Below are 16,969 nucleotides of genomic sequence, written 5' to 3'. Positions count from 1 at the left end.
AGGTCATCAGTATCTCACCAGTGGGGGTCCGGCATCTGAGACCCCTGCTGATCAGCTGTTTAAAAAGGCACCGGAGGTCGCAGTAGCGTCAAGGCCTGCTCGCAGCTTTGCCTAGGCCAGTGACGTCACGTTCATCGGTCACATGGCCTAGGTGCAGCTCAACCCTATGCAATACCGAGCACAGCCGCTATACAATAGAAGACGCTGTACTTGGTGAGCTGAGAGAAGGTCTCGGTGCTACTGCAAGCGCTGGTGCCTTGTCAACAGCTGATCAGCAGGTGTCGGACCCCCACCGATCAGATACTGATGACCTATCCAGGGGATAGGTCATTAGTATAAAAGTCTCAGAAAACCCCTTAAATAAATAGAGTATACTTTCGCTATAAACACAATTTCCGTAGGCTCGGGTCCAGAAGAGCCAATTCCGATAGTGGCAGAAGCCACCTAATCTTTGGTAGATGGGTCCAACACAATTTTCTTAAAAAATGTGTGCAAAGAGCTTCAAATTTTCATGTATAGTAAGTATAGCAGTAATGCAATTTAGTATACCGTAATTCAAATTTCGAATGTTTGCTCATGAAGCTGCTGCTGCAGGTTTTGCTTACAATCAGCGATATAGCATGTGACGGCTGTAGCCAATCAGTGGGCTCAGCAATTATGTGCTGCATTACAGTCATCACTCCTCAGGAACTGTAGAGGGGGAAGTGTTTTTTAGTTTTTTTATTTATTTATAATAGCTTAATGCTGTTTTGTTTTTTAAACTGGACAACCCCTTTAAAGGGCATCTTTGTACCCATGAAACTGGCTGACTTGTTGCATGTGCGCTTGGGCAGCTAAAGGCATCTGTGTTGGTCCCATGTTCATATGTGTCGGCATATGTGAGAAAATGATGTTTTAATATATGCAAATTAGCCTCTAGGAGCAATGGGGGCGTTGTCATTACACCTACAGGCTCTGATCTCTCTGCAACTGCCGCACCCTCGTGTCAAAGTGCAGAGGACACGACAGTTGCAGCGAGAGCAGAGCCTCCAGGTGCAATGGCAACGCCCCCGTTGCTCCCAGAGGTTCCTTTGCATATATTAAAACATCATTTTTCTCAGCAATGCGGGCACATATGAACATTTAATGAAATGCATGTTCTTACAAAAACAGATGTTGGGAGAGATTTGTACCGAAATCCTGTTCATAGGTTAGAAGACAAGCATTTGATCAATAAAGTTCCGATCACTGGGACCCCCACCGATCATGAGAACAGGGGTCTCAAGTTCCCAGAATAAATGAAGCCGTGATCAAGTATGCACACTTCTGCTCCATTCATTCTCCTTTGGGACGGCTGGCGATAGCCAGGTACAGCGCTTGTCTATCCCTGGCAGTCCCATATAGAATGGAATGGAGTGGAAGTGTGCATGCTCGAATACCACTTTATTCGTTCAAAAGACTCGGGACCAATTTTCCCAGCACCTGGATCCCCACCGATGAGATTCTTATCCTGTATCCTATCTCTTGGTACAAATGGGAATGAAACTGAAAAAATACAAGCCTCACCCTTAAAGAAGTTGTCTCATCATGGACAATGGGGGCATATCGCTAGGATATGCCCCCATTGTCTTATAGGTGCGGGTCCCACCGCTGGGAACCGCACTTATATTGAGAATGGAGCCCTGCGAGTAAAGGAGGATGCACTGCGTATGCGCAGCCACCCTCTACTCATTTTCTATGGGGCCGGCGAAAATAGCCGAGCTGGCTCGGCTATTTTCGTCGGCCCCATAGAAATGAATGGGAGCAGGGGCCGCGCAAGTGTGGTACGCTCACATTCACTTCTATGGGGAGCCAGCTTGGTGGGGGCCGGACCAGAGTCCTCCAGCCACAACCTCGCGAGGCTCCGTTCTCGATATAGGTGCGGTTCCCAGCGGTGGGACCCGCACCTATAAGACAATGGGGGTACATCCTCGCGATATGCCCCCATTGTCCATGATGAGACAACCCCTTTAAGTCGAGTAGTCAGTGTGTATTATAATGAATATACACCAGGGGTCAGCTACGTTCAGCATTACGGCTGATGCAAAACTTCAACTCCCAGCATGCACGGCTGAACAACTGTTCTCTGAACACCTACAGAAATGAATGGAGCATGCAGGAAGTTGTAGGCCCACAACGGCTGCAGTGACAAAAGGTTGATGACCCAGGATATAAACCAAGCATACTTCCCACCCCTCACCTGCTGCTCCGGTGTAGACATCTCCCTGCGTAGGGCTATCCGTCAGGATGGTAGTCGCTTCAGCAGCGGCTTCTCTTTCAAAGGCCAACGAGTCTGTGGCTGTGATCTGTCCGGATGAGGACACAGTAACTGCACAAAGAAGAGACCCGCGCTGAGACAGGGGGACACGTGAAAAGCCAAATTACATAGTGATGGTAAAGGGAGTAATAAAATAAGGGAGGTTACTGCAAATACATATAGAGTGTAGGAGATCCCCCCCATAACAGTGCATCAGCAGGAGACCCGTCCCCCATAACAGTGCGTCATCCACCGATTTTCCCCCCATAACTATGAAGGATGCAGTACTGACAGTTCTTTCATTAATTTTTTAGCACAAAAATACTGTAGTCTCCTGCTGCATACATTGTTTAAGCATTATTCTATTTTATTAAATATTTTCGCATACCACTTGGTTCAAAATATTTTTTTTCTTATTTTCCGCCTCTAAAACTTAGGTGCCTCATATGGGCAGCTGCGTCTTACAGTCTGAAAAATAAGATTTTTTTTTTAATTGTTTATTTGATCTGTACTTTTACAAATTTTTTATTTATTTTTTGCTGTCATTTTTTGTCAACTTAGGGGACTTCAACATGTGATCTTGTGATTGATTGCACCACAGACGGCAATAGAATTATACTGCAGTCTACATGAGTTTAAAAGGCTTCCTCTTAAGCGGTGCTGCAGGGCAGCTTACTATGGCAGGCCTGGGAGCCTTTCTTAGGCTCCAAACTGCCAAGGTAACTGACTGGAACTCATTCCTGAAATATAGTTCTCATTCTTTAAAAAGAGAATCGGTCACCAGAAATGCCTTGTAGGGCTAGCTCAGCCTCATGTAATGATAAGGTAGGAAAAGTACTTTTAATCCATATGCATATGCTCCTCCTGCTTCCGCAGCCTACCTCTCCCTCACTTTCTTGACTGACAAGGCTGACTATGCAGGAACCTGGCCCTGTCAATAAAGTAGAAGAGAGAGGGGCTGGCAGAGGAAGCAATAGCACAGGTGCACAGCGTGCCTTGGGCCCGCCTTTGGTGCACTTAACTGACCATTTGCATATGGATTAAAAGTACCTTTCCTCCCGAATGAAGCAACAGATCACTAAGTGAAATGTCCTGTTTTATCAGTGCATTTCATGGTGGCAGACGCCCTTTAATGAGCCAAAACGCACTACAACCTGTTGCTCTCCAGCTGCTGGGAAACGACAAATCCCAGGGAAGCAGGAGAGTCACAGCCAGACTGACATGTAGCAGAGCTCAGTTCTAGGGGTTAATAACCGAATTCCAGGAGATTGGAAAAACTAGGCTGCGGCTGTACAAAGAAGAATATCATCGTTTTAGATCCATTTCTTATAGGTCACTAAGATGAAAGCCCCCACCACCGCCACGTAGTTTTCTCACGTTCTTACAAGTGGCTTCTGCTGTTGCAGGAAGGAGGCTGATGTTCTTAGTTTGGTCTTTTTTGACTGAGACGGACGACATCTCTCCTTCCTTTTTCCGACGCTTGTAAGGAATAAAAAGACGGACGGGGCCGCTCTGTTGATAAGAAAATTATACGACCAATGTTATTTTATATATACTGGGACATACGGTGAAGTCATCTTAGTCTTTAACTTCAAAAATATAAACTTTCAATCTGAGTTACAGAGAGAACCTTATAGTGAATCTTTCCTTCAGCACCATATTTATTTATCCCATCATTTCCTTGATATATCATTACATAAGACAGAGCTCCACCTTCACTCCACAAACCTGAAATTAAAGGTTGTCTCACTTTAGTAAGTGGCATTTATCATGTAGAGAAAGTAAATACAAGGCACTTACTAATGTATTCTTATAATCCATATTGCTTCCTTTACTGGCTGGATTCATTTTTCCATTACATTACACCCTGTTTGTTTCCATGGTTACAGACCACCCTGCAGTCCATCAGTGGTGGCTGTGCTTGGACAATATAGGAAAAAGCACTAGCCTATCTGCGCTCCCATGGTCCCAGCCACCAGAAAGGCCAGCGCTTTTTCCTAAAGTGTGCAAGCACGACCACCACTGATGGATTGCAGGGTGGTCTGTAACCATAGAAACAAGAAGTGTATAATGTGATGGAAAAATGAATCCAGCCAGCAAAGGAAGCAATATGATTAACATACATTAGTAAGTGACTTTTATTAACTTTGTCTACATGATAAATGCCACTTGCTGAAGTGAGACAACCCCTTTAAAGAGGTTGCCCCATGTGCACATTTGCAGCATATCCACAGCCGAACATGCTTACTCTGCTTCTCCTCACTAATTAAGAGCTGGGGGGTATTAAAACACATTTTAAAAGGTTCTGATTCCCACAGTCACAGAACCCTTCAGTCTGGGATTTGATCCTCTGATTGTAGCCAATCAGCGTGATCATCGGCCCGGAACCGCCCTCATTGGTCCCCGGCCGATTAGCTGAGATCCCTTGCTGTGTGTAACAGCCGGGGTCTCAGCACTGTCACCATATCTGCAGACATGGTGAACCTGTATGTCATGGAGGCTTAAGACAGCGCAGTCCATGACATACAGGTACATCATGGTGGCTTAAGGGGTTAATACAAGGAGACAAAGGAGCACATTCTCATGATCAATGTAGTTCCCAGCGGTTGGACCCCTGCTGCAGAGAACCTCATCTGCGGACAGAGGATAGGTTTACAACTTTGCACAAACCCTTTAAGCAAGAATAGAGTTCTGAATCCTAACAGGTAAGCAGAAAATGAATTAAGTAACATCCACGTCTGCATTCACTGTGTCCCTGGTGACATGCTCGCTGCACTGTCTTATCCTACCATCATTTTATGCCAAGAGTGTTTTGAATGTCAGCAGGTGACAGCTAAAAAAAACGCGAAAATTAAAAATGCCAGAGGACATCGCAACTGGAATCCTCCTCAACAAACTTGCATCCTTAATTGGGAGTATGAGATGACAAGCCAAGGTGGCAGAATCAGCAATGCTTCAAAAGCCTCGGAGATCTGGCGCTGCAGAAGAGAATGACATTGCCTGTAAAGGAGCAACGCGCTGCCAGGGCAAGGAAGTAAAACTTGACAAACCAGCAAAACATTATCCCAGGAGAGCGCTGAGGAGTTCATACACTTCACATCTTTTTAAATGTGAAAACATCAGACTTTCGTGATCTTGGATTATTTCATTTGGATACTCAAATGGACGGGACTGCCAATTTCAGCAGGACCGTTTGATGTGTATGGGAGCCTCATGACTCTCCCCCATCAGAAGATGACAGGGACAAAAGAATCAGGCTCTCAAATCTAACTTCCCATTTGCAATACATGCTGTTTCGGGGTGATTGCCCCTCATCATTGCAGAGCAGAGAGTACTGGCTTAACTGGGTGAGAGGCCTAGGTCAGGATTCAGGGAATACTATATCCCCTTATAGAGATTTCTTAAATCAGGCAACCCTCCTCTGATGGGGGGCAATCACCTCGAAAAGCTCTCTGCAGATGAGGTGCTGGCTTAGTTATTTATTATCCATCATGTCTCAAGGCCTGTTTAAAAAGGGTCAAACAATGACTTATAGGATAGCTACTTTACATCCGGTAGTATTAGAGGCAGAGCTTGCTAAATGCTTATTTGTATACCCTCTTCCCAGAACTCCAAGAGTGCTGCCCAGCTGTCACGCTCTAGTGGGAAGGGAAACCTGACACCGAACATAGGGGGGAAAGGGGAATGGAAATGAGGCCTAAAAACTAGGGAAGGAAGATGGACACCTCCTAGTGAAAACCCTAATCAAAGCCCTGACTGACTACCAGTATGAACAGACCCCAGAGGTAGGCGAGTTTATACACAGGAATACCTAATGTCCTAACTCACCCTATAGGACCCTGGTACTAATGTCAGGACTGAGACATCCTGTTCCTCCAAAAAGAAGGGTGAACGGGAGTCTCGCTAAGGCCTAATGCAAAACAACAAGGAAATGCAACACACAGAAAAGCCAAAATACAAAAAGGGAAAGGTAACACTTAACTTCCAAGGAGCTATGGCAGCACCATGAACTCAGCCGATATCCTAACACCAGCTACCCACAGGTCTAACGAAAGCTATAAATCGCACAGCACTGTGGGAGAAACAACTATAAACAGGGAAAGTTAAATGACCACAATAGCAACGCCTGTAGGTTAAGGTTGTGGCCAGTACCAGAAACAACACAGACGCCTATTGATCCACAAGGTAAACATGTCAAATCAAACCACGTTTTGCCAGTCTCACAGATCTCCTGTCTCGGTACATCCGTGACACTAGACTATATATCCTCACGCTAATTAGGAATTCTCCATGCCTAAGTATCCCCTAAATATGGGGGGGGGGGGGGGTGGAAAGACAGCTGTCCGAGCATTTGGCTGACAAACATCTCAGGTGTACGGCCAGCCAGATGTTTTAATGCACATTTAAGATGCTTAACCCTGTTCCCTATAAATTGCATATGGACATCATAGAAGAAGGAAGCTTGGTCTAGTCGACAGGAGAGTCGCTATACTGTATTACGTTTCTCCAGCTCTGGTGGACTTGGCGCAACTGCTCACCACCTTGTCTACAGAAAACCGCTGATCTTCCGGCACTTCATCTGAGAACTTGCAGAGCAGCATACTTTCATACGTTACAGAATATGTTGTGTTATCGGTACCATCAGTATTCAGTAACCACACCACTCACCACGGTGAGACCCAGACCAAGGTATCGTGCGGAGAGAGACCAAAGGCTCATGATACAGCCCATCAGCACTCCTCTATCCATTAAAGGGGTTGTCCCATCTTGCCATTTCTAAAGGACAACTGTAAACTTATAGGAAACAACGGTCCTTACCAGGCTGAGGTCATCACAGCAGGCCGCACAGGTACAGGAGGCAGCATGAGGGGTAAGCAGGCCATCCTGAAAACACAAGAGCCAGGAACTTAATGACAGTAATCATGGCTCACACTACTTTACTGCAATTATATAAACACCTCTATCGGTATAAAAGCCCTATATAGCAGCTACACAAAGATAGACGCTGAGGCATCATTGTGGATATGCAGCACTGCTCACTCCTCTCCCAACAGGTCAGGTTCAGTAAATAATAGTAACAATTCAAAAGCATTTTTTATTTTTTTTAGAACTTAGCGTTGTGATGTTCAACTGTTATTCCTCCTAGAAATGTATAAATAAATTGACAGCTGGTTCTCGGTGTTAAAGTGGTGTGCCCCTATATAGTTTGATACGGTCAGCACTGACTGGCCAGTGTTAGACCGTATAGGGGAATAGGGGACACCCAGCCAACTGATAACACCCAGTTGTCAATTTATTCATAAATGTCTAGTAGGAATAACAGAGAAACATCAAAGAGTTGTAAGGAATTGTTAATTTGATGAGGAATACAATAATTTACTATGTCAGGAGAGGTGACAGGTCCTCTTTAAAGGGGCTCTCCAGGCTTTTAATATTGATGACCTATCCTCAGAATAAGTCATCAATAAGATCAGCGGGAGTCCGACAGCCGGCACCCCCCACGACCAGCTGTATGAAGGGAAGGCATGCTCAGTCCGTGCATGCCGTCTCCCTTCTCTTTCCTGCTCGCTGCTGCTATGTCTATGGCGAGCAGGTAGAGAGACGGCACGCATGCACAGCGAGCGCCTTCCCTTTATACAGCTGATCGGCGGGGGTGCCGGGTGTCAGACCCCCAAAGATCTGTATTGATAACCTATCCTCAAATCAAGTCATCAATATAAGATCAGCGGGGTCCAACACCCGGCACCCCCACGACCAGCTGTATGAAGGGAAGGCACGCTCAATGCGCACATGCTGTCTCCCTTCTCTCTTCCTGCTCGCTGCTGCTATGTCTATGGCGAGCAGGAAGAGAGACTGCACGCGCCTTCCCTTCATACAGCTAATCGGCGGGGCCCCGCCAATCTGATATTGATGACCTATCCTGAGGTTAGGTCATCAATAATTAAAACCCCTTTAATGAGTACACAAGACAACTCAAATAGGATATGTTACATTACCTATAACCTGTGCTTTTAGCATAATTAATGGGAACCGGTCATGTTGAACATGGTGTTTGATCTGCAGGCAGCGTGTTATAGAGCAGGAGGAGCTGAGCAGACTGATGTATAGATTGTTGGAAGAATATTCAGTATAACTTGTAATTAATTCATTTCAATTCCTCCTCATTCTGGAGTTTGAAGTCCAGGAGGCGGTTCTATCAGTGACTGACAGCCTTCCCTCGATGACTGTGTATACAGAGACAGCTGTCAATCACTGATAGGACCGCCTCCTGGATTTCAAAGTCCAGAATGAGCAGGAATATAAATGAATAAAATACTTAAGTTTTACTAAATCTTTTTTCCATAAATCTATACATCAATCTGCTCAGCCCCTCCTGCTCTATAACATGGCACCTGCAGATTACATAGATTTTTCATGGTGAAAGGTTCCCTTTAAAATAAATGTGTCACCTTTTCATGCAGGTTTGAAAAAGTTGGTAAGGGGTCTGGGCTACGACAACCACTGATCGTTCTGTGATCAGCTCTGATCCCCTCAGGGGTGGAGGTGTGCGGACTCACATGAGCGCACACACGGCTCTGCTCAGCTCTCCGCAGAATGCAGATCAGAGCTGATGGGACATAGCACTCGGCTCAGCGCTTCAGCCCCTTAGCATCAATGATTGGTGGGGGTCTCGGCTACCAGACCCCACCAATCAAAACTTTTGTCATGTGAAAAGCACTGTGAAAAGACAGCCACATCTTAATGTCTATGGAACAGCAGAAATAGTCATTATCTGGGATTTATTAGAATTAATAGGACCATAAAGAATCTGGATTATGAAATATGGTACGAGAGCGATAGCCTTGCATTTCCACTGGTCACGTCTCCTTCCAAACAATTACACCTTACATGAACGTTCCGCTTTAGTTTCTCTATGCAATAATTTCATTGTATAGAGCAGAAGCTTGTGCTCCAGAGCTGCTTTTCTACTATAATGATAGGAACTCACTGATTAACAGTAACAAACTAGAAATTAAAACCTACTGTAACAAAGTTGAAGAGACCAATTGCTTTACCTGGATAAGACACTGCAGGGGTCTTCCTGCATAACGGATACTTCTCTTCCAGTCTTTGCTGCTTGCTCTGCCTGCAATGGCTTCAAACTCAGTAGGGGTGTACCACCCATCAGCATGCTTCACGCAGCGTCCTCGACCCCCTATGAGATCACATGTGATGTAATAACACATATGTATATATCAGGGGGACTCAGATACAGCAGCGGCACATCAACTCTTATCAGGACCATCTTTAGCACCACCATCCTGACTCTCTAATAGGGAACTATGGAAAAAAAACTAAGCAGAAGGAATGGGACACATGCTTAGTCTATAGCAGGGACCAGCAACCCCCGGCACTCCAGCTGTTGTGAAACTACGACTTCCAGCATGCTCCATTCATTTCTATGCGAGTTCTTAGAAGAGCAGAGCAAGTATGCATGCTGGGAGTTGTAGTTTCTCAAGAGCTGGAGTGACGGAGGTTGCTTACCCCTGGTCTACAGCATAAAGTACCTGATCCTAAACGGTTCTTGTACAGGATGCCACTGATATTACGACACCTCACAGGTAATTCATTGTCATATACCGATGGATCCCAGTTGTATTTCGTGCCATCTTTCTCTGGTCCTGGGGACGGCGAGGTGGAAGACCTGTCTGAGCCTACAAAAAGAAAAAGGAGCAGTAATCAATATTAGATAATTAGGATACTGATTCTCGCTGTAAAGATGAACAGACAAATCCTAAAACCTTATTTTAAGGCCTCGTGCACACGGCCCAATTTTGCATCATTTTTGGTGGATTGTACATGGATCCATAAAAATAAAAAAAAATCAGTATGTCCGTTCATCAAATTATCCACAGAACATGTCCTATTCTGGTCCATACTGCGGACAAGAATAATCATTTCTAGCGAAAGAAAATGCAGATTGCGCATGGAAGGTGTCCGTATTTTGTAGATCCGGGTTTTCAGGCCAAAGTACAGGCATGGTCATGTGCATGAGGCCTAAAGATTAGATGACAGACTGGTAATTTTGTTTATTACATGACTAACCCCAGGAGTGGGAACCCGTTGTCAGAACAGCAGCCTGATGTTTGGCAGTGAAATCCATGGTGCATCAACTGTCTCTACTGAAGAGGGTGAAGGTGGTTCTAATGGAGTAAGAACCCAGGAACATCACTCCTGATCCACAACCTGGTGCCTGACCCCATGGAAAGGCTGCTGTGCAGGATGCAGGAACATTGCCTATTTAACGGGGGATTCCCATTTCAGACATTGATATCGTTAAAAGGGTTTTCTGAGATTTTTATACTGAGGACCTATCCTCAGCATAGGTCATCGGTATTTGATCGCTGGGGGTCCGACACCCGGAACCCCTGCCAATCAGCTGTTTAAGAAGGCCTTCTCGCAGCTTACCAAGCACAGTGCCATACATTGTATAGCGGCTGTGTTCACTTGAATGGGGATGAGCTGCTCCTGGGCAACGTGACACATCAACGTGCCGTCACGCGTAGGAAAAGCAGAGATAAGGTGCCTTCCCAAACAGCTGATCGGCAGAGGTCCTGGGTGTCGGGCCCCCGCCAATCAGATACTTGACGAACTTTTCTGAGGATAGGTCATCCGTATAAAAATCTCAGAAATTCCCTTTAAGATATGCCATCAATGTCAAACAAGTCCAGGTCCCGCACATATCTCCAGAACGGGGTCCCTGAAGTGAAGAAAATACCATTGCGCATGCGCAGCGTGCTCTACATTCACTGCCATTGGAGTTACATATTTACTGCCATTGGAGTTACACAAGGTACTACAAAGTGCACCAACCAACCCAAGGCTGGTTCTGGGTAAAACAGTATTGGTACATTATGCCACTGCTCAGCAATAAGATGACTGGGACATTTCTGTCCCATTGAAGTCTCTGCATTTCCCAGCATCCTGCAGTCATCACACAATTTTCTTAGCTTATTTCTTTAGAGACAATACCTTCGCTGTGGTAAATGCAAACATTATACATATCCATACAGCTTCTAAAGAAAATGGTGCTTGTACAAACCACAGAACAAGGCGACCACTAATAGGAGAAAACGGATTGGTACTTGGTGGGATTTCATGTGGACTAAGTCAGATTGCAATTTCCCTTGGCTCATACTGCCCTCTGCTGGACAAATGCTGCCAATGTGAATCAGATTGCAGGAATGTATGGTATACATATGTATAGGGCAGTGATGGCGAACCTATGGCACGGGTGCTAGAGGCAGCACTCAGAGCCCTCTCTGTGGGCACCCGCACTCTGGAAAAAGTCTATGGTGTACAATATGCCTTAGACTTTTCCTGCCATTCATCAGCGCAGGCGCACTATAAACAGCACAGGCAGCGCACTGAATGTAGGCAGGCTATTATAGCTAAATAATAAAGTACATAGAGGATATACTATAGTATTCAGGTTAAATTGCTTTGTTGGCACTTTGCAATAAATAAGTGGGTTTTGGGTTTCAGTTTGGGCACTTGGCCTTTAAAGGGGTTGTCCGGGTTCAGAGCTGAACCCGGACATACCCTTATTTTCACCCCGGCAGCCCCCCTGAGCCTAGCATCGGAGCATCTCATGCTCCTATGCGCTCCAGTGCCCTGCGCTAGATCGCGCAGGGCACGGGCTCTTGTGTTTTCAATAACACACTGCCGGGCGGTAACTTCCGCCCAGCAGTGTGTTCGGTGACGTCACCGACTCTGAGGGGCGAGCTTTAGCTCTGCCCTAGCCGTTTTACTGGCTAGGGCAGAGCCAAATCCCGCCCATCAGTGCCGGTGACGTCACCGGGCTGCCTGTCAGCCCCATAGAGAGCCCCGGTACGTCACCGGAACTCAGAAAAATGCCTTTGCCCTGCGCAATTTAGCGCAGGGCAAAGGAGAGCATCGGAGCATGAACTGCTCCGATGCTCATGTCAGGGGGGCTGCCTGGGTGAAAATGGAGGGCTGTCCGGGTTCAGCTCTGAACCTGGACAACCCCTTTAAAAGGTTCGCCATCACTGGTATAGGGGGTGTCGAAACCCTAAGTGTTCTAAATGGGAAGAGGAAATAAACGTTCCCCTCAGCAGCGCATCTCCTCTGAGAACAAAATGATTGGGCATGTTAAAATGTAACAGTCTGATCCTTCTATCCCCCAGTGAGGGAGGACACCAGGGCCGTCATTACAACTTACACGAAAATGTATTAAAACATTTTAAGAGGGGACAAAATTTTGGTTCACGTTATCATTTTCTGTGGCTTTATTTCCATAGTGCCCCCATATGCAGAGGCCTTTACAAACGGTTATGCCTCCTTCACACATCAGTGTTTGGTCAGTGATTTCCATCAGTGATTTTTAGCCTAAACAGATTCAGATCTTTCCCTTATACCTTCAGTGGAGGCGCCAATCCTGGTTTTGGCTCATGATGGAAATCACTGACCAAATACTGATGTGTGAATGAGGCATTAGAGTGAGCCTTTAAATAATGTCGGAGGAGCGGTCAGGGGTGGATTGGGCATTGGCTGTGCCAGGACAAATCCTAGTAGACCAGTCAGGTTGTAGACCGGAGATAGGAGCTGCAGCGAATAAGCCTGGTGGAGTATGGAGAGTGAGCGAGGCATGATGGTGGGAGGCTGCAGCAGAAATACCATATACCTTAGTGTTGGATGTGGGTATAGAGGTGAGAGAAAGGCACTCATAGGGTATGCATGTTTGAAATCGTAGTCCCCACAGGGATATATAATGCGCTGACCTATATCATGGCGATTGGTGCGGTGGTATTGTAGGCTATTGTATGCTATTCTATGAGATCCTCTGGAAGATGGTTGCCAACCTACAGGAGGAATGCCACATAAACAGAAGACAGTGTGAAGTGGTGGACCTGCTAGATTCCAACCAACACAATTTGCTATCACCACTGCTGTCCACAACGCTAGTCAGCATGCCCAGATGCCCACACCATCAGCCACCTCGTAACAAAACGTGTCCTGGAACCCCAAAACATGACTGTTTGAAGGAATTTCATCAATAAAAGTTCTCACTTTTTCGTGATGGTCATGTCTTGCGCCTGCGAGCAAACTTGTTTGTTGGAACATAGCGGGTCCATCACTTCACATTGTCTTTTGCTCATTCAACAGTGGGCAAGCTACTGTGCAAGTAACCACGAGCAGTGATATCTCCAGGACTGATGAGGAAAAGGAGCATCTTCCAACCGTGTGACAGGGAGGGACATATCAACAGGTACGGAGGGATGAGCAGCAACAACCTTCCCAGGCTGCTGAATAGTTGGCTGCAAATAGGACATTTGTCTCTGTTTAAATGCAAGAGGCTGGGAACTGGGAGCACAAGTTCTCAAAGGTTCTCTGATTATACCCATAACTGAGTCATGCACCACAGGGATCAGGTCCTAGTAATGCCCCGTGTGCTGCCAACTGCTGCTGTCCTGACTACTTGTTACAGCAGTGGGTGTGGAACCACTGTGTCATCCGAACAGATTTCACTTGGGAGCTAATCCTAACGCTGGGTTCACACCTGAGCGTTTTATAGAGCGTTCCTACGCGCTGTAAAACGCACAACAGGCAAGAACCAATGATTCCCTATGGGAATGGTTCTCACCTGACAAGTGCTTGAGCTTTTTTTTGGGCGTTTGTCGCGCGTTCCCGCACATAGATATTCGGGAACGCGCGACAATGTGTGCACCCCTGTCTCTGTATGCGCGATTGTAAACGCCCGTACAATCGCGCATACAGAGCGCTCGTTTCAGAAAGCTCAGGTCTGAACCCAGCGTAAGGGAGTTATCCTGGCAATCCCCTGGTTTTCACTGTTCAACCTCTATACAAGCATCTGGACTTCACGGCAGGGGAACAACCAGGCTGCTACCTCCTGGACCAGTTTGTGTTTGGATTACTGCTGACCCATGGGAGTCAAAAGACACCGGTGTGAAGCATAGAGGGATTAGGCAAAACCATAGTAGAGACAGGACAAGGTGAGGCAGCTCAGAGTCGATATGGAGATCAGGCAGAGATGGGTAAAATACTGAAAACGTGCAGAGGTTTGTACACAGGAAGACATATGAAACTATGTCACCTTTACATGGAACTTGCCTGCTAGACAACCAATAGCTCAGACACGGGAAAGGTGACTTAAAGAGGACCCTTCACTGGTCCTAACATTACAATAATATTACCTGACAGTGTAGGGCTTTATTAGTAGATCTCAGGGCGCTCCATTGGCTGCTCCGTTCCGGCGCTGTGCCCCTCCCCCCGTTAGCTTTTGCCGCCCTGTATGCTAATTAGCAGCATCAGTACAGGGTGGAGGGGGCAAAAGTGAATGGGGGACACAGCGGGGAAACAGAGCAGACAATGTGAAGAAGAAAAAGCACCCTGACATCTCCTAATAAAGCCCTACACTGTCAGGCAATAAGAATTGTAATATTAGGATCAGTGAGAGGTCCTCTTTCACCACCTCAGCCCCCCTAGCTTAAACCCCCTTAATGACCAGACCACTTTTATTGATATGTAAATGAGTCCTGAATGTGCCCAGAGGGGCGTTTTGTTCCTCTTAGAGAGCCCAGTAACGCCCCTCTTACAGTGCCCAGCCCGCCTTCCTTGCACTGTCTATCCGCCCCCAGCCTGCCACAGCCTCTCCTCCCTCTCCTCCCCCTCCCTCACGGCCGAACAAACTCTCGCACAGGCGCAGTACCCACTGAGGGCTACGCCAGTGCGATCTGCAGGAGACTGAGGGCAAGAGCTTCATCCTCGTCACTGGGCATGCGCCGAGACCAGTGACGTCCGATGCTCGTTCTTCCCTCAGTCAGCAGGGAAGAGCGAGCATCGGACGTCACTGGGCTCGGCGCATGCCCAGTGACGAGGATGAAGCTCCTGCCCTCAGTCTCCTGCTGATCGCACAGGCGCAGCCCTCAGTGGGTACTGCGCCTGTGCGAAAGTTCGTTCGGCGTGAGGGAGGGGGAGGAGAGGGAGGAGAGGCTGTGGCAGGCTGAGGGCGGATAGACAGTGCAAGGAAGGCAGGCTGGGCACTGTAAGAGGGGCGTTACTGGGCTCACTAGAGGGAACAAAACGCCCCTCTGGGCACATTCAGGACTCATTTACATATCAATAAAAGTCGTTTTTTGCAGAAACTGCTGGACGAATTACAAGATCAAAGAGCACAGCCTAATCCAGGTAAGCTGTGCTTCATGGCTGCTTTAAAATCGTTTTTTGGGTTAGGGGAGGTGACAGAATCCCTTTAACGGTTTATTGCTCGGTCATACAACTTACCACCCAAATGAATTTTACCTCCTTTTCTTCTCACTAATAGAGCTTTCATTTGGTGGTATTTCATTGCTGCTGACATTTTTACTTTTATTTATATTAATCGAAATTGACCGAAATTTTTGCAAAAAAATGAAATTTTTCACTCTCGGTTGCAAAATTTTTCAAATAAAACTACATTTCTATATAAAATTCTCTCTAAATTAATTGTTCTACATGTCTTTGATAAAAAAAAATGCAAAAAGTGTATATTTATTGGTTTGGGTAAAAGTTATAGCGTTTACAAACTATGGTGCAAAAATGAATTTCCGCATTTTGAAGAAGCTCTGACTTTCTGAGCACCTGTCATGTTTCCTGAGGTTCTACAATGCCCAGACAGTAGAAACACCCCACAAATAACCCCATTTCGGAAAGTAGACACCCTAAGGTATTCGCTGATGGGCATAGTGAGTTCATGGAAGTTTTTATTTTTTGTCACAAGTTAGCGGAAAATGTTTTTTTTTATTTATTTTTAGTTTTTTACAAAAGTCTCATATTCCACTAACTTGAGACAAAAAAATTACATTTTACATGAACTAACCATACCCCTCACGGAATACCTTGGGGTGTCTTCTTTCCAAAAAGGGGTCACTTGTGGGGTAGTTATACTGCCCTGGCATTTTAGGGGCCCTAAAGTATGAGAAGTAGTTTGGAATCCTAATGCGTAAAAATGCCCTGTGAAATCCTGAAAGTACTCATTGGAATTTGGGCCCCTTTGCGCATCTTGGCTGCTAAAAAGTGTCACACATGTGGTATCGCCGTACTCAGAAGAAGTAGGGCAATGTGTTTTGGGGTGTATTTTTACATATACCCATGCTGGGTGAGAGAAATATCTCTCTAAAAGACAACTTTTCCCATTTTTTTATACAAAGTTGTCATTTTAGAGAGATATTTCTCTCACCCAGCATGGGTATATGTAAAAATACACCCCAAAACACATTGCCCTACTTCTCCTGAGTACGGCGATACCACATGTGTGACACTTTTTTGCAGCCTTGGTGCGCAAAGGGGCCCAAATTCCAATGAGTACCTTTTAGGAGGGCATTTTTAGGCATTTGGATTCCAGACTTCTTCTCACGCTTTAGGGCCTCTAAAATGCCAGGGCACTATAAATACCCCACATGTGACCCCATTTTGGAAAGAAGACACCCCACGAATGATCGCCGCTGGCAGGCTGTAGATGCACTCGTTTACCTCCGGTTCCTGCGAACGCGCGCTCCTGTGTGCGCGCGTTCACAGGAAATCTCGCCTCTCGCGAGAGGACACGCCGGCGCGTTCAGGAGGAATAACAGGGCCGCCGCCAGGACGCAATCCTGCGTACAGCGGTCCTGAGGCAGTTAAAGGGGTTATTCCAAT

At 46.2% G+C, this 16,969-nt stretch overlaps 1 protein-coding gene across 1 annotated transcript in view; it reads right to left on the bottom strand.

Annotated features, from left to right (window-relative positions):
• The window catches only part of DEAF1 (DEAF1 transcription factor), a 79,198-nt gene that overhangs the window by 24,146 nt on the left and 38,083 nt on the right, over positions 1 to 16,969 (bottom strand). The window contains exons 4-8 of the mRNA XM_044269876.1: positions 9,823 to 9,969; positions 9,331 to 9,470; positions 7,094 to 7,159; positions 3,661 to 3,787; positions 2,219 to 2,347 (exon numbers count right to left, since the gene is read on the bottom strand). Coding sequence (XP_044125811.1) covers positions 2,219 to 2,347; positions 3,661 to 3,787; positions 7,094 to 7,159; positions 9,331 to 9,470; positions 9,823 to 9,969 — 609 coding nt within the window. The remainder of the gene's footprint in view (positions 1 to 2,218; positions 2,348 to 3,660; positions 3,788 to 7,093; positions 7,160 to 9,330; positions 9,471 to 9,822; positions 9,970 to 16,969) is intronic.

This window comes from Bufo gargarizans, chromosome 10 (assembly GCF_014858855.1).
Source record: "Bufo gargarizans isolate SCDJY-AF-19 chromosome 10, ASM1485885v1, whole genome shotgun sequence".
Classification (NCBI taxonomy): Eukaryota; Metazoa; Chordata; class Amphibia; order Anura; family Bufonidae; genus Bufo; species Bufo gargarizans.
Note: the sequence above shows the minus strand (reverse complement) of the source record. Positions and strands in the feature narration are given on the sequence as shown.